This window comes from Mustelus asterias, chromosome 4 (genome assembly GCF_964213995.1).
Source record: "Mustelus asterias chromosome 4, sMusAst1.hap1.1, whole genome shotgun sequence".
Classification (NCBI taxonomy): domain Eukaryota; kingdom Metazoa; phylum Chordata; class Chondrichthyes; order Carcharhiniformes; family Triakidae; genus Mustelus; species Mustelus asterias.
Genome location: NC_135804.1, coordinates 76988997 through 77007535, shown reverse-complemented (window position 1 = coordinate 77007535; position 18539 = coordinate 76988997). Strand labels below are relative to the sequence as shown.

The following is an 18539-nucleotide window of genomic DNA, read 5'->3' as shown; positions in this document are numbered from 1 at the left end:
TTGCGCTCTCCCAGTTCTGCCCCTTGTATATTGCCTGCTCTCTTTGCTCCAGCTTTGTTGACTGTAACCATTTAATTCCCCCCCTCTCTCACTTCCCTCTCTCTCCCCCATTCTCTAATTACCTCTCTCTCTCTCTAATTACCTCTCTTCCCCACACTAATTACCACTCTCTCTAAATAACCTAACTACCCTCTCTCTCATTACTCCCTCTTTCTCTAATTACTTCTAATTACCCCCTCTCAACCCTCTCTCTAATTAACCCCTCTTTAACTACCCTGTATAATTACCCCCTCTAATTACCCCCTCTCTAATTACCCCCTTTCTCTAATTACTCCCCTCTTGACCCTCTAATTACACCCTCTCTTTAATTACCCTCTCTCCAGTTACCTCTCACTCGAATTACCTCTCTCTCTAAATACCTCTGATTACCCCCTCTCTCTAATTACCCACTTTCTCTAATTACCTCCCTCTCGACCCTCTCTCTAATTACACCTTCTAATTACCCTCTCTCTAATTACCCACTCTCTCTAATTACCTGCTCTCATTACCCCTCTCTCATTACCCCTCCTCTCTAATTACTTCTAATTACCCCCTCAACCCTCTCTAATTAACCCCTTTCTTTAACTACCATCTAATTACCCCCTCTAATTACCTCCCTCTCGACCCTCTCTCTAATTACTCTCTCTCCCTAATTACCTCTACATATCTCCCTCTCAACTCTCTCTAATTACACCCTCTAATTACCCACTCTCTAATTATCTCTCGACCCTCTCTCTAATTACACTCTCTCTCTAATTACTCCTTTCTTATCACCTCTCTCTAAATACCCCCTCTTTCTCATTACCCTATCTCTAATTACCTCTCTCATTACCCTCTCTCTCTTTACCTCTCCAATTACCCCCTCTCCCTAATTACCCTCTAATTACCCCTTCTCTAATTAGCTCTCCAATTACCCCCTCTCAGATCCAGGAAGTCACGAGAACTCTTGTGCAGCCGAACCTGTTGCGAGCCCCGCCCTGTGCGTGTGCTGACTGGCTGAGGTGCCGGGAGGGCGGGCACTGGTGAGCTGCTCAGTAGGCGGCTCCAGGCTCGGTTACAGGGAAGATGGAGCCGCGACTGAGCCGCTCTCTCACAGCGCTACTCATCAGCCTTCTGGGGCTGGCCCAGGGGTGTTGGGGCCTGGACAATGGACTGGCCAGGACCCCCATCATGGGCTGGCTTCACTGGGAGAGGTTCCTGTGTAACGTCAACTGCCAGGAGGATCCACACAACTGTATCAGGTGAGGGGGCTGAAACAGACAGAGGAGGTCCCCGATAACAGGCGACGGGGCAGAAACAGAGAGCAGAGGTAGGATCGGAAACATAGGATTTGAAACTAAATAGTGGAGCTGAAACAATTGTGTGTGGGGAGCCAGATGTAATGGAGGCAACTGAAACCTGGCTACAAAAAGCACAGTACTGGGGGGAAATAATGTATTAAAAAATGGTGGTGGGGTGGGGGGCTGTGTTGGTAAGGGTAGCTGTACTAATTAGATGTTAACTAATCTTTAATTATATAGTGACAATAGAAAAGTGACATAGCATAACAGAAGTTGGATACAGAATCCATTTGGATTGAGACAAGACAAAAAGAGACCAGTTGCATTTTAGTAAGGAGATGCTTCAGATTGGAAGAGGAGGAATTTAGACAAATCTATTGCATGAGTGAGTAAAAACTATTCAACAATAATCAGCTAAGTGAACTAAACTGGGCTGGCAAAGGTTAAAGAAAAGAACGTGTCTTCTCCAGTACTTCCTCTTTCCCCACTTAAGAAAGATATCGGAAATGCCAAAAAAGAAGATACTGAAGCAGCTTATAGCATTAAGCTTGGTTTGGGTGGGGAGTGGGGGGAGAATCTAAGAACTAGTGATCATAGAGGCTTAAAAGGAATGATTGAAATGCATAATAACACAAGGCCAAAGTAATCATAGAATCCCTACAATGCAGAAGGAGGCCATTCAGCCCATCAAACCTGCACCAACAACAATCCCACCCAGGCCCTATCCCCATAACTCCACGTATTTACTCTGCTAATCCTCCTGACACTAAAGGGCAATTCAGCATAGCTAATCCACCTAACCTGCACATCTTTGGACTATGGGAGGAAACCGGGGCACCTGGAAGAAACCCACGCAGACATGGGGTGAACGTGCAAACTCTGCACAAACAGCCACCCAATGCCAGAATTGAACCCATGTCCCTGGCACTGAAAGGTAGCAGTACTAACCACTGTGCCATCATGCTGCCCAGAAGCACCCAGCACTGGGAGCAGGGAGAGACTGTATAATGTTTTCAGATCTGTCAGTGCTGTTGGTTGAGAAAGAACTGTTGGCCAAAACACCGGGAGAACTCTCCTCATTAAATAGTGCCACCAAATCTTTCACATCCACCTGAAAGAACAGAACATTTTAACATTTCATCTGAAAGACAGTGCAGCACTGAGGGAGTGGCTGGAGTATTGGTCTGGATTGTGAAAGTAAATAGTCCCACAACACCAGGTTAAAGTCCAACAGGTTTATTTGGTAGCACGAGCTTTTGGAGCGCTGCTCCTTTATCAGGTGAGTGCAGGATTTGTTTCACAAACGGTATATATAGACACAAACTCGATTACAAGATAATGGCTGGAATGCGAGTCTTAACAGGTAATCAAGTCTTTACAGGTGTAGACAATGAGTGGAGAGAGGGTTAAGCACAGGTTAAAGAGGTGCGAATTGTCTCCAGCCAGGACAGTTAGTGAGATTTTGCAAGCCCAGGCAAGTCGTGGGGGTTACAGATAGTGTGACATGAACCCAAGATCCTGGTTGAGGCTGTCCTCGTGTGCAGAACTTGGCTATCAGTTTCTGCTTTGCGATTCTGCGATGTGATGTGTCGTGGAGGCCGCCTTGGAGAACGCTTACCCGAAGATCAGAGGCTGAATGCCCTTGACTGCTGAAGTGTTCCCCGACAGGAAGGGAACACTCCTGCCTGGTGATTGACGCGTAGTGTCCATTTATCTGTTGTCGTAGCGTCTGCATGGTTCACCTGAAGGCTGGGTAGTTTGCTGCGTACAATGGTCTGTTTGAGGTTGCGCGGGTGTTTTGAAGGCAAGTATTGGGGGTGGAGGGATGGCATTGGCGAGATGTTTGTCTTCATTGATGACATGTTGAAGGCTCTGGAGAAGGTGTAGCTTCTCCGCTCTGGGGAAGTACTGGACGGCGAAGGATACTCTGTCGGCCGTGTCCCGTGTTTGTCTTCTGAGGAGGTCTGTGCGGTTTTTGCCATCACCTTGCGTGAGAACATCATCCACTAGGTACACAGTACATACTCTTGCAACTCGGCCGATATTGTCTAACTGATACGCTGCAGGAAAGGATATCCTGAGGCATGGTACATTGGCGAGACCATGCAGACACTACGGCAGAAGCTGGGTGTTCTTTGCACAATGGGTTTCAGGATGCCCTTGACGTAGCCGGAGAGGTTCTCACACGGGTCCCATTGCCTGATACGATGGCACGGCCGAGTGTGTTGGCCTTGTGTATCTTCGGGAGGCAGTAGAGATCTCCAACACGGTGTACATGAGATGAGAGCATGGAGGGTGCTCTGAAGGTCTGGATCAAAGGTCTTGATCAGTCTGAGTGGACGGGTGTGTTCTTTGGTTGGATCTGCAGGTAACTGTCTATAGAGTTCCTCGTTGTACAGTTGTCAGTAACAGAACGGATTACTGCAAAGAAGTGTACCGACAACTGAATAATGAGGAACACTACAGACAGTTACCTGCAGATCTGACCAAAGAAGGCACCCGTCAACTCAACAGACGGATCAAGACCTTTGATCCAGACCTTCAGATCATCCTCCGTGCTCTCACCCCACATGTGCATTGGAGATCCCTACTGCTCCCAAAAATACACAAGGCCAACACACCCAGCCGTCCCATCGTAAAAGGCAATGGGATCCTGTGTGAGAACCCCTCCAGCTACGTCGAGGGCATCCTGAAACCCATTGTACAAAAAACCCTCAGCTTCTGTCGCGACACTACAGACCTCTTACAGAAACTCAGCACACATGGAGCAGTTGAACTAGGAACACTCCTCGTCACATTAGATGTCTCAACACTCTACACCAGCATCCCCCTATGATGATGGCATTGCTGCAACTGCCTCAGTACTCAACGCCGACAACTGCCAGTCTCCAGAGGCAATTCTACAACTCGTTCGCTTCATCCTGGACCACAACGTCTTCACCTTCAACAACCAGTTCTTCATCCAGACACATGGAACAGTCTTGGGGACCAAATTCGCATCTCAATATGCCAACATCTTTATGATGTGGAGATGCCGGCGTTAGACTGGGGTAAATACAGTAAGGAGTCTAACAACACCAGGTTAAAGTCCAACAGGTTTATTTGGTCCAAATAAACCTGTTGGACTTTAACCTGGTGGTGTTAGACTCCTAACTGTAACATCTTTATGCACAGGTTCGCACAGGACCTTCAACCGACCACTATACGCTAGATACATCAATGATATTTTCTTCCTTTGGACTCATGGCAACTATCACTGAAACAACTATATGATATCAAGTTCCATCTCACCATGGACTACTCTCCAGAATCAGCCGCATTCTTGGGCACATGAACCTCCACCAAGGACAGTCACCTCAGCACTTCACTGTTCTGCAAGCCCACGGATACTTCTCCAGCTTCCACCCTAAACACGTTATAGAAGCCATCCCCTACGGACAAGCCCTCCGTATACACAGGATCTGCTCGGATGAGGAGGATCGCAAGAGAGACCTAGAGATGCTAAAAGACACCTCGTAAGAACAGGATATGGCGCTCGACTCATCGACCGACACTTCTGACGTGCCACAGAAAAGATCCACACAGACCTCCTCAGAAGACAAACACGGGACACGGCGGACAGAGTACCCTTCATCGCCTAGTACTTCCCCGGAGCGGAAAAGCTACGACATCTTCTCCGGAGCCTTCAACATGTCATCGATGAAGACAAACATCTCGAAGCTATTCCCACACCCCCACTTCTTGCCTTCAAACAACCGCGCAACTTCAAACAGACCATTGTACGCAGCAAACTACCCAGCCTTCAGGAGAACAGTGACCATGACACCACACAACCCTGCCACAGCAACCTCTGCAAGAAGTGCCGGATCATCTCACGTGAGAACATCATCCATCAGGTACACGGTACATACTCTTGTGACTCGGCCAACATTGTCTACCTGATACGCTGCAGGAAAGGATGTCCCGAGGCATGGTACATTGGCGAGACCATGCAGATGCTATGACAACAGATTAATGGACACCGCTTGACGACAATCACCAGGCAGGAGTGTTCCCTTCCTGTCGGAACACTTCAGCAGTCAAGGGCATTCAGCCTCTGATCTTTGGGTAAGTGTTCTCCAAGGCGGCCTTCAAGACACATGACAACACAGAATCGCTGAGCAGAAACTGATGGCCAAGTTCTGCACCCATGAGGACAGCCTCAACCGGGATCTTGGGTTCATGTCACACTATCTGTAACCCCCCCACGATTTGCCTGGGCTTGCAAAATCTCTGTCCTGGCTTGAGACAATTCACACTACTTTAACCTGTGCTTAACCCTCTCTCCACTCGCATTTTCTGCACCTGTAAAGACTTGATTACCTGTTAAGACTCGCATTCCAACCATTATCTTGTAATTGAGTTTGTGTCTATATATGCCCTGTTTGTGAAACAAATCCTGCACTCACCTGATGAAGGAGCGGTGCTCCAAAAGTTCGTGCTACCAAATAAACCTGTTGGACTTTAACCTGGTGTTGAGACTACTTACTGTGCCTACCCCAGTCCAACACCGGCATCTCCACATCATAGATTGTGAAAGGTTTGAGTGAGTCTTTGGTATTTTATCTGGTGAAGGAAACCACTGTTCATCTTTTGTTCTGTGTAGTGAGCAGCTCTACATGCAGATGGCTGATATCATGGCAGCAGAGGGCTGGAAGGAAGTTGGCTATAATTACGTTTGTATTGATGATTGTTGGCTTGCTAGCACGCGGGATGCCAACCACCGCCTACAGGCTGACCCCGAGCGGTTCCCTAGTGGAATAAAGCGGCTGGCAGACTATGTGAGTACGGACTGTGTGTGGGCGTAAGCCCTGGCATTGAACAGTTGGGTGGAAAGGTCTTTCTGTGCAATAAATCCTCTTATTCTCCATGGCTTTGATTGATCATGCTGATTTTGTCCATCTCTCTCTCTCTCTCTCTCTCTCTCTCCTGGCACAGATCCATTCTAAAGGCCTGAAACTGGGCATCTATCAGGATGTGGGCACCTATACCTGTGCCGGATATCCGGGCAGTTATGGCTACTATGAATTGGATGCAGAGACCTTTGCTGATTGGGGAGTGGACCTCCTGAAGTTTGATGGCTGCAATTTCATCAGTTTGGATTTGCTGATTGAGGGTGAGTCCAGGTGGTGACGAAGCCCAAAAGTTTTTAGTGCTGGAATCCACAGTTCCTCAATCCATTCCTGTTAACCAATGTCACTTTCGTTACAAGAGGAACTGCAGAATTCATGTTTTTAAAAAAGTGCTGCTGATCCTGGTCACGTCCAAGTTCTGCTACTTGCTGCAGTAGATGTAAGCACTAATTTGTCAGGGGAGTGGGAAAAGGAGTTGTAGTCCAGAAGTCAGTGTTGAGGGTGGTGAGGTACTGGGGAAGGTATCAAGGTCAAGGGCGGGTACCGGTAGACAGGAAGGTGGGTTGAAGTGTCTCTACTTCAATGCAAGGAGCATCCGGAACAAGGTAGATGAACTTGGGGCGTGGATTGGTACTTGGGACTACGATGTTGTGGCCATTACGGAGACATGGGTAGAACAAGGACAGGAATGGTTGTTGGAAGTTCCGGGGTATAGATGTTTCAGTAAGAGTAGGGAAGCTGGTAAAAGAGGTGGAGGAGTGGCATTGTTAATCAAGGATAGTCTAACGGCTGCGGAAAGGCACTTTGAGGGGGATCTGCACACTGAGGTAATATGGGCTGAAGTTAGAAATAGGAAAGGAGCAATCACGTTGTTAAGAGTTTACTATAGGCCCCCAAATAGTAATAGAGATGTGGAGGAAGAAATTGCTAAGCAGATTATGGATATGTGTGGGGGTCACGGGGTAGTTGTCATGGGGGACTTTAACTTTTCAAATATTGATTGGAACCTTTGTAGGTCGAATAGTTCGGATGGGGCAGTTTTTGTGCAGTGTGTGCAGGAGGGTTTCCTGACACAATATGTGGATAGGCCGACAAGAGGTGAGGCCACATTGGATTTGTTACTGGAAAATGAACCGGGCCAAGTGTTAGATTTGGTTGTGGGAGAACACTTTGGAGATAGTGACCACAATTCAGTGTCTTTTGTTATTGCAATGGAGAGGGATAGGGCCGTACGGCAGGGCAAGGTTTACAATTGGGGGAGAGGTAATTATGATGTGATTAGGGGGCATAAGATGGGAACAGAAACTGTCAGGGAAAGGAACTAATGAAAAGTGGAACTTTTTCAAGGAACAAATACTGGGTGTCCTTGATAGGTATGTCCCTGTCAGGCAGGGAGGAAATGGCAGAGTGAGGGAACCATGGTTCACGAAAGAGGTGGAATGTCTTGTGAAAAGGAAGAGGGAAGCTTATGTAGGGATGAGGAAACAAGGTTCAGATGGCTTGATTGAGGGTTACAAGTTAGCAAGGAATGAGCTGAAAAAGGGGCTTAGGAGAGCTAGGAGGGGACATGAGAAGTGCTTGGCGGGTCGGATCAAGGAAAACCGCAAGGCTTTTTACTCTTATGTGAGGAATAAAAGAATGACCAGGGTGAGGTTAGGGCCGGTCAAGGACAGTAGTGGGAACTTGTGTATGGAGTCAGTAGAGATAGGCAAGGTGATGAATGAATACTTTTCTTCAGTGTTCACCAAGGAGAGGGGCCATGTTTTTGAGGAAGAGAAGGTGTTACAGGCTAATAGGCTGGAGGAAATAGTTGTTCGGAGGGAGGATGTACTGGCAATTTTGAATAAACTGAAGGTCGATAAGTCCCCTGGGCCTGATGAAATATATCCTAGGATTCTTTGGGAGGCAAGGGATGAGATTGCAGAGCCTTTGGCTTTGATCTTTGGGTCCTCACTGTCCACGGGGATGATGCCAGAGGACTGGAGAGTGGCGAATGTTGTTCCTCTGTTTAAGAAAGGGAATAGAAATTACCCTGGTAATTATAGACCGGTTAGTCTTACTTCGGTGGTTGGTAAATTGTTGGAAAAGGTCCTTGGGGATGGGATTTACGACCATTTAGAAAGATGCGGGTTAATCCGGGATAGTTAGCACGGATTTGTGAAGGGCAAGTCGTGCCTCACAAATTTGATTGAATTTTTTGAGGAGGTAACTAAGTGTGTTGATGAAGGTAGGGCAGTTGATGTCATATACATGGATTTTAGTAAGGCGTTTGATAAGGTCCCCCATGGTCGGCTTATGTTGAAAGTAAGGAGGTGTGGGATAGAGGGAAAGTTGGCCGATTGGTTAGGTAACTGGCTATCTGATTGAAGACAGAGGGTGGTGGTGGATGGAAAATTTTCGGACTGGAGGCAGGTTGCTAGCGGAGTGCCACAGGGATCAGTGCTTGGTCCTCTGCTCTTTGTGATTTTTATTAATGACTTAGAGGAGGGGGCTGAAGGGTGGATCAGTAAATTTGCTGATGACACCAAGATTGGTGGAGTAGTGGATGAGGTGGAGGGCTGTTGTAGGCTGCAAAGAGACATAGATAGGATGCAAAGCTGGGCTGAAAAATGGCAAATGGAGTTTAACCCTGATAAATGTGAGGTGATTCATTTTGGTAGGACTAATTTAAATGTGGATTACAGGGTCAAAGGTAGGGTTCTGAAGACTGTGGAGGAACAGCGAGACCTTGGGGTCCATATCCACAGATCTCTAAAGGTTGCCAGTCAAGTGGATAGAGCTGTGAAGAAGGCCTATAGTGTGTTAGCTTTTATTAACGGGGGTTGGAGTTTAAGAGCCGTGGGGTTATGTTGCAACTGTACAGGACTTTGGTGAGACCACATTTGGAATATTGTGTGCAGTTCTGGTCACCTCACTATAAGAAGGATGTGGAAGCGCTGGAAAGAGTGCAGAGGAGATTTACCAGGATGCTGCCTGGTTTGGAGGGTAGGTCTTATGAGGAAAGGTTGAGGGAGCTAGGGCTGTTCTCTCTGGAGCGGAGGAGGCTGAGGGGAAACTTAATAGAGGTTTATAAAATGATGAAGGGATGAAAGTGAATGTTCAAAGACTATTTCCTCGGGTGGATGGAGCTATTACAAGGGGGCATAACTATAGGGTTCATGGTGGGAGATATAGGAAGGATATCAGAGGTAGGTTCTTTACGCAGAGAGTGGTTGGGGTGTGGAATGGACTGCCTGCAGTGATAGTGGAGTCAGACACTTTAGGAACATTTAAGCGGTTATTGGATAGGCAAATGGAGCACACCAGAATGATAGGGAGTGGGATAGCTTGATCTTGGTTTCAGATAAAGCTCGGCACAACATCGTGGGCCCAAGGGCCTGTTCTGTGCTGTACTGTTCTATGTTCTATAAGCAAATTGCTCGCTTTGTGCATCAGGTCGGTTTTGGTTTAATTGATTGATTATCCAGGATGATAGGACTGGTTAAGCTTGGTTACTATAATGAGTTGATATTCTCGGGTAGTTCCAGCCTCAGCCCTGCCTCCATTCCCAGTGAGTGTGTTCACCTGCTTCATGTTTTATGCTTCCACTAGGGTATAATGTGCCTTTGTTCTGTCTCTGGAGACCAATGCACATTCTTATTCTTTTAAAATTTATTCATAGGATATGAGCATCACTGGCAAGGTTGGCATTTATTGCGTATGCCTAATGCTATTGAAACGGTGGTGATCTACCTTCTTAACCCACTGTAAACCTGTGTGATAATGGTGCAGAGCTGTTGGACAGGGAGCTCCAGGCTGAGGTGTTGTGACCTCCTGCAACTATTTTCTCTTTAACCTTACTGAATAAAGAGAAGCTTCTGGCAGCTCTTCTAAAGTCCTCATTGGAATGCTATTCTGCACCTCCTAATTCTCACAGGAAGAGGCCATTCAGCCCCTTGAGCCAATTCTGCCACTCGATTATATCATGGGCGATCTCTATTTTAATTCCATTTAACGTTAGTTTACATTGCCTCTCCTCATTCTTCCTTCCAAACTATATCACTTCACACTTCTCTGCTTTTAACTTCATCGACCATATGACTACCCATTTCATCTGTATCTTCTCCAGAAGTTCACTACCATCCTCACTCTTTACAACATTTGAGGTTTGGGCCAAGTATACCCAAGTGCAGATCATTAATGTAGATTTTAAACAGAACAGTGGTTCCGATATTGCCAACTGTGGGACCCCACTGTTCCATTTCCTTCAGTGTGATAGGCATCACTACTTTCTGTATCTTTGCTAATTTTGTATCCATGCTGTCAGTACCCTTTTAAATCCAGGGGCTTCCATTTTGCTAACAAGTTTATTAAAGACCATGGATTTGGAGAACATGAACCCTCTTCATTGATATCATCATTCGGTCAATTTAATCTGATGCCAGTCCATGCTGGTTATCATTTCTTCTTGCTACAGTGGAACATGTCAGATTGTGGGTTCAGAGGGACGGGACGGAAAGTCAATCATTTGGGTCTGAGATGAGAATCAAAGAATCCCTACAGTGCAGAAGGAGGCCATTCATCCCATTGAGTCTACACCGACTCTCTGACATTGTTTTACTCAGACCCTCTCCCCTGCCCTATCCCTGTACCCACTGCATGTTCACCATGGCTAGTCCACCTAATCTACACATCTTGGGACACTTAAAGGCAATTTAGCGTTGCCAATCTGCCTGACCTACTTGTGGAAGAAATTTCTTCATTTACCTTGTGAATCTTTGAAACTCTTTGATTTAAATATCTAGAACTGCAAGAGTCAATGACTATGAATATTAAGTGGATTTGATGGGGAAGTTCAGCCATGTTCTAATGAAATTTCTTGTCCTCTGGGTTTTTAGGTTACATGAACATGTCTCTGGCCTTGAATCAGACAGGGCGTGATATTGTGTACTCCTGCGAGTGGCCTTTCTACCTGTGGCCTTTCAAGAAGGTATTGCCCAGCTGCCAGGCTTGTCTCCTTGTTCCTTTTCACTGCACCAGGACCGATCAATGTACATGAGGTTTCAAACCATATCAGTCCATGTAGATTTACCCAGACCAGAGGAGATTCAGCCCCTCAAGTCTGTCGCATAGGAAGCTTGAGCCCACAATATATTCATTTATTACTGGAATATTGGCACCACTGGCTACATCAGCATTTGTTGCCCATTGCTAATTGCCCCTTGAGAAGGTGATTGTGAGCTGCCAACTTGAACCGCTGTAGTCCGTGACGTAGGTACACGCACAGTGCTGTTAGGGAGGGGGCTCCATAATTTTAATTAGTGACAGTGAAGGAACGGTGATATAGCTCCCAGTCAGGATGGTGAGTGGTTTGGAGGGGAACTTCCAGGTAGTAGTGTTTCCATATGTCTGCTGCCCTTGTCCTTCCAGGTGGTAGAGGTCATGGGTCTGGAAGGTCTGAAAGGAGAGTTGAAATTGTTGCAATGCATCTTGTAGATGGTACACTCTGCTGCCACTGATGGAGTGAATGTTTACAGCTGATTCACTTTAACTTCATTTGCCTGTTTTTGCTCCATGGTGTTTGATGCCCAAGTCTAATTCAATCAATTGTGAAAGCTCAAATTGTCCTCCAGAGTATTTAGGGAGAAGGTTCCAGAATTCTTGTGTAAATGTGTTTCCTGATTTTACTCCAGAACAACCGAGCTCTAATTTGAGGCTTATGATCTTTGTTCTGGTCACTCTCCCAGAAGAAATATTTCTCTATCGACCTCATTGAATCATTTTAACATTGATGGGGTGATTTGATTGAAGGGTTTACAATCTTAGAGGGAGCTTGACCAAGTTTATGCAATTACAATGCGAGAGCGCCAACATTGAGTAAAAGTATTTTACAGTTACACCAGGTTAAAGATTTCTCTGAAAAGAGGCAGTTGTTAGCTTAGATAATCAGCTAGGCCTCTTTTTTTATGCAGCACATCCTGTCCCATTATTGGGAGAAATGAGGAATAGGTGAAGGAGTTGGCGAGAATATGGACAGGATCTTGCTACTGATTGGTCACGTTGTTATATTCTCAATACCATGATTGCAGCCTTGTCTACATTGGCAAAACAGACAACAGCCCACACATTAGACTTGAGGAACATCAAACTTGCTTCAAATGCAGTGAATGGGACAAGTCAGCTATTGTCTAACCACCTATCACCTTAAATATTCACTCCCTCCACCGCCGACACACAGTAGCAACAGTGTGTACCATCTACAAGATGCACTGCAGCAACTCACCAAGGCTCCTTGGACAGCACCTTCCAAACCTGTGACCTCTAGCATCTAGAAGGACAAGGGCAGCAGATACATTGGAACATCTGGAAGTTCCCCTCAAAGTCATACTGACTTGGAAATATATCAGCTGTTCCTTCACTTTTGCCAGGTCAAAACCCTGGAACTTCCTTCCTAATAGCACTAGGTATACCAACACTGGATGAACTGCAGTGGTTCAAGAAGGTGGCTCACCATCACCTTCTCAAGGGCAACTAGGGATAGACACTGAATGGTAGACTAGCCAGTGACACCTACATCCCATGAAATATTTTTTTAAAAATATGCTCAAGCTTAGTAACTATCAGATCAATGATTCAACTCTAGACTTGGTTCATACACTACACACTGGCTTGCAAGAGGCCATGGAGGTCAACCATCACCACACTGCCCTGCCCCCACACAGCGGCTTTTTCATCAGTGGCTTCTGGCTACCCTTGCTCAAGAAACACACTACCATCCAGTTGACCAATCCACAGCAAGAATGTTAACAGGTAGTGACCCATTACAAACACAATCGCCTGACCAATCAGCAGTCCGATCCCACCATATTCTCATCCTCCACTGTATATATTATCTCTTTCACTGTTCCATTCAATGCTCTGGATACTGGGCAGTATGTTGCTCTGAGTAAGACTATCAGATGATCAATTGTAGCCAGCCATTATTGAACTACTTTACTGACACCCAAAACAGAGGATAGTACAACAAAATGCACTAAATGTGTTGTTAAAATGTCGTGCTCGATCAGTTCATCAGGCCCATCTTTTACATGGTGTAAACATAACATCCTCAAAATTGAACTCAACCTTTTATTATTATACAAACTGCACAGCTATAATATTTGCAATGCTGCTTTACAGTGAGCAATTTGAGTATTGAATTCAAGGCCATGAGTCATTGAAAATCTCATGTTAAAAATTGGACACCTTTTTGTTGTCTGTATCCCAGGCAGCATCTAGTGTTCTTTCTGATAATCCAGCTCTTTCGCATTCTTAGAACCATAGAATTCCTACAGTGCAGAAAGAGGCCATTCAGCCCATTGAGTCTGTACCGACTCTCCGATTAGAGCATTTTACCTAGGCCCAAACTGCAAACCCCCCCCTTTTTTTTTTTGCTGTAACCTTATGCATTTACCATCGCTAGTCCACCTAACCTACATATCTTTTGACACTAAGGGGCAATTTAGTAAAGCTAATCCACCTGACCATATCTTTCAGACTGTGTGGGAGGAAGCCGGAGCGCATGGAGGAAGCGCACGGAGGAAACCCACGCCGGCACTGGGAGAACGTGCAAACTCCACACAGTCACCCAAGGCCAGAATCGAATACGGGTCCCTGGTGCTGAGAGGCAGCTGTGCTAACCACTGTGTCGCCTATGTTGAAATGTTGAGTTCAGTATTGGCCCACCCTTACTGTTTGGTGGGAAGTCACAGGCTGGTGTTTGGGACAGTGCAGATGGTGACTTCCTCTGCAACGTTTCCTAATAACTATTGATCAGTGGTAAGAAGTCTATCATGTGTCCTGCTGCCATTCTGGATGGGTTGAGCAACTGCACTCGGTGTAACTCTGTGGAGTAAGTAGCACATTGGGTGAAGTCGTTAAGCAGGGGAAGGAATAATCAGTTTGTATTATGAGACCCAAGGGTGATTCTGAACTCTTTGATTTGGGAAGATGATGCTGATTCTTTGACACCTTTTGTGTTTTCCCAGCCCAATTACACAGAGATCAGGAAATACTGCAACCACTGGAGAAACCATGGTGACATTGATGACTCGTGGGACTCTGTAAAAAGCATCATTGATTGGATAGCCCTGCATCAGAGTCTGATTGCTCCAATAGCAGGTCCTGGAGGCTGGAATGATCCTGATATGGTAGGTTTGTGTGCCTCAAGGTTAAAAATCTAACTTCAATAGATTCTGACCTCAAACTCCTATCCCAGATTGGAGTGGGAGCCAGATCCTTCTCATCAGGTCACAGTGCGGATCCTTTACTCGCTGTGCCCTCTCTCCCCAACCTTCCAGGATCATGGTGAGTCCTGGACTCTTTCCACCCCCAAGCTGTTTGGATGGAGATGAGTACTTTCTCTGTGTTTCAAGGTGTGATGCCTTGTGTTTGTTTTTGCAGCTGGTAATCGGGAACTTTGGATTGAGCAAGGACCAGCAGATCACCCAGATGGCACTCTGGGCCATAATGGCGGCTCCTCTCCTGATGTCAAATGATCTGCGGAACATTGACCCGGACTCCAAGGCTCTGCTGCAGAACAAATACATCATTGCCATTAACCAGGACTCTCTGGGTATTCAGGGCCAGCGAGTCAGCAAAGTGAGTAACACGCCCACTCCCTCGGGTTGGGCCCCATGTGAGCTTTGGTAGCAGACTCTGGCGATGAAGATCTGAATGCCTCCCTGCGAAGCCATGTGATGGGTCTGGATGTGGCTGAGCTCATCCATCTCCCCCTCCTCTGGGAAATGTACTTGTGTGAGGGCATCAACCTGAGGGACAGCATCAGCTGTGACCAGTTATTGCTTAATACCCAGTCCCCTATCTAGAGTTGTAATAAAACAGGACTGTCCTAGAGCAAGGAAGTCAGGACTTCTTGGAGGCTTTGTTTTGGGGATAAAATTAGTCTCGATGGTGAACCAAATGCTGAAATGATTCTCACCATGTGTCCGTTTCCAAAATATCTTCAATCGTAGAGGTTTACAGAACAGAAAATGGTCCTTCAGCTCATTGTGTTTGCACTGGTCAAAGACTGGCCAGTCAACCAAGCTAATCCCATTTTCCAGCACTTGGCACCTTGTATGCCATTGCAAGTGCACATCCAAATATTTCTTAAATATTACAAGGATCTCTGCTTCCACCACCCTTTCAGGCAGTGAGCTCCGCATTCCCTCTAGATGAAAACTTTTCCTCTAAACCACCTGCTCCTTACCTTAAATCTATGACCTCTGATCATTTTTCTCCTGGGTAGAGGTCAGTTTCTTCCTGTCTATCTCTGCCCCTCATAATTTTATGCATCTCAATCATGTCCCCCCCCAGTCTCCTCTGTTCCACGGGGGGAAAAACCTCAGTCTATCCAATCTCTCTTCATAACTAAAACTCTCCAGCCCACGCAACATCCTAGTAAACCTTCTGTGCACCTTTTCCGATGCTCATATCCCTCTTATGTGGATTCCAGAATTGCACACAATATTCTAGCTGTGGCCTAACGAACATTTTATACAGTTCCAACATTAATTCAGTCACCACCTGGTGAATTGGGACCTTTGCGCATCTGTGTCATTACACACTTGTTAAAATATGCATGAATGCTAGGGCACATGTGTGTACATGGGTTTGCAAGTATGTTAAATTGTCTCCTTGCCTCCCCAGCTACAAAACTTTGAACTATGGTCACGGCCCCTGGCAGGTGGAGGATTCGCTTATGCTATTGTCAACCGGGCAGAGATCGGGGGTCCGCGGAAGTTTTCTATTTTCGTTTTTGGCCTGGATGATGGCAAAGCCTGCCAGGGAGAGTGCCTCATCACACAGATCCTCCCAGCTTTCCAATTCCAAGGAATCTATATCCAGACCTCCATGTTGGACTTCTGGGTAAATCCCACTGGGACCGTCCTGTTCACTGTTTTCCCTCACAGCACAGACTCCTCACTCAAGATGGAAACAGAGAGGAAACATGGAGTGTAGATCCAGGCTATAAACTTGTGGCTGCTCTTTAAATCAGTCTGTGGAGTCTCAACCAATCAGTCAGGTGCTGCTGATCTTTCAGAATAATTTCAAATTCTTATCAAGAATCTGTGTGGATAAATCTAATTCACTAGTTCAGTAATTTCTCCCTTTTCCCCCCCATAATCTTTAAACTAAGAGGGGCACTTACTGATTCCCTTATGATACTACTGTTAGAAGTCTCACAACACCAGGTTAAAGTCCAACCGGTTTATTTGGTAGCACAAGCCACTAGCTTCTGGAGCGCTGCCTCTTCATCAGGTGAGTGGGATTTCAGTTCACAAACAGGGCATATAAAGACACAAACTCAATTTACAAAATAATGGTTGGAATGTGAGTCTTTACAGGTAATCAAGTCTTAAAGGTAATCAAGTCTTAAAGGCTCTCCACTCACATTGTCTGTACTTTTTAAGACTTGATTACCTGTAAAGACTCGCATTCCAACCATTATTTTGTAAATTGAGTTTGTGTCTTTATATGCCCTGTTTGTGAACAGAACTCCCACTTACCTGAAGAAGGAGCAGTGGTCCGAAAGCTAGTGGCTTTTGCTACTAAATAAACCTGTTGGACTTTAACCTGGTGTTGAGCCGCCTTACTGTGTTTACCCCAGTCCAAAACCGGCATCTCCACATCATGGACACTACTGTTAAATAGGCTATGTAAGCTTCCCATCACAGCTGCTGGCTCTTATTACATGCCAGGATGTCCCATTGCTGTCATATAGGACAGGGTTCACCTGGCACCTTGCACCCACCCCAGAAAAATACTAAAACTTTTGCTGCTATTCTCAGCTATGCCCCTTGTGGGGGGGGGTTTGAGATATAATACCCTGAAACTGAGTAGCAGGTAAACCATTCAATACACATTGCACTGGCTCAGGATTGGGAGCTGAGTGTTTGTGCCTTAGTCTGTGTTTCTCAATGTGTTCATGGAAATTCCAATGTGTTTCTTCTCAAATGACTCTGGATGATCGCTGCTGTCTTTAGACATTTGGCACATTCTACTCCCATATCTCTCATCCCACATTGTTTCTGCCCTGTGAATGAGGATTTCTACCTCAGCTGAGTCCTAGTTTGGATCTCATGACTCTTCTGGGATCTAATTCCAATTGGAATGATTATAGCCTCATATTAGCTCACCATTTCCCCAAGGCTGAGTATTTCCAGTTATTCCTCATAGCCCAGTCTCAGCTCATTTGTGCTCCCAATGAGACCGCACTCCTCCTTTTGCTCATGGTATGGTCTCCAGAACTAGATTGTGCCCTTGGTGGGGTATTTGCACAAATTGATGCTTTGTGGTTTTGGGCCTTATGATCCATCCCATTCACATGCCATATACATACCCCATGATACTTGTCTTTTGTTTTGTTGGCGTGCATTGTGTGGACAGTTTAGGCACCAGACTCCATCTGTTGTCATACAGTCACAGCACAAAAGGAGGATGACTGCCCCATGGTGTCTACTCTCCTGCACCCACACCTATCTAGCTGTGGATTAAGCTGACTCGGAAGCAGCTCCAGCTACCCAGGGCTTTACTGCTCTCTCCCAATCTGTGGGTAGCTATTTATTAATTAAAATGATTTAAGATAATCAAGCCTGACTAGAGTTGATTTATTTTCATCAAGATTTGTCATGTGATGAACTTGTAAATGGCTGATTTCTAACAGAAATTCTTAATGTTTAATTAAATTTACCATCTCTGCTCGAGTTTATTTTTTAAATATTGTCTCTCTCTGGGGAGTGAGGGGGAAGAGAATAGTCAAACTAAAGTATCTTCAGTTTTTTCAACCTTCAGACTGCACATTATAGCTATCTTCAAGGTCAGGAAATAAAATTACTGTCTTGCTATAGTTCCTGAATCATTTCCAAGATGTTCTAGGGGGAAGGTTGTGGGTTCAAACAGCCTGGAGTGCATAATCCAGTTTGATACTCCGGTAAAGAACTGAGTTCTGCACAACAGCAGTTAGGCATCCTTGGGTGAATGTAGAAATTCCAGCCACATTAAGTGCCCAAGTTAATATTTATCTCTCAACCAATGTAACTAAAATAGACCTGCTGTTCTGATCATTATCACATAGCTGCTGTGAGAGTTATGTGCAAATTAACTGTTTCATACAGACTTGGGGATAAGCACTTGATCTACAGAGGCAATATCAGTCCCTTGAGACTATAACTGATTAATGTGCCTGCCATCTCAACACCAAAAACCCTTCCAGTAACTGGTGAATTCCCTGTTGACCAATCACAGATTGGAATCACTCTACAACCAGGAATATATTCCCCAATCTGCTTGAGGTAATTCATCTGCC

At 45.6% G+C, this 18539-nt stretch overlaps 1 protein-coding gene across 1 annotated transcript; it reads left to right on the top strand.

Annotated features, from left to right (window-relative positions):
* The first annotated feature begins 1022 nt into the window (after positions 1–1022).
* Positions 1023–17937, top strand: gla (galactosidase, alpha). Its single transcript, XM_078211207.1, has 7 exons — positions 1023–1280; positions 5965–6139; positions 6297–6474; positions 11089–11180; positions 14218–14379; positions 14633–14830; positions 15881–17937. Exons 1-7 carry the CDS (start codon positions 1105–1107, stop codon positions 16190–16192), a joined length of 1293 nt encoding a protein of 430 aa, XP_078067333.1. The 5' UTR covers positions 1023–1104; the 3' UTR covers positions 16193–17937.
* Positions 17938–18539: the final 602 nt, after the last annotated feature.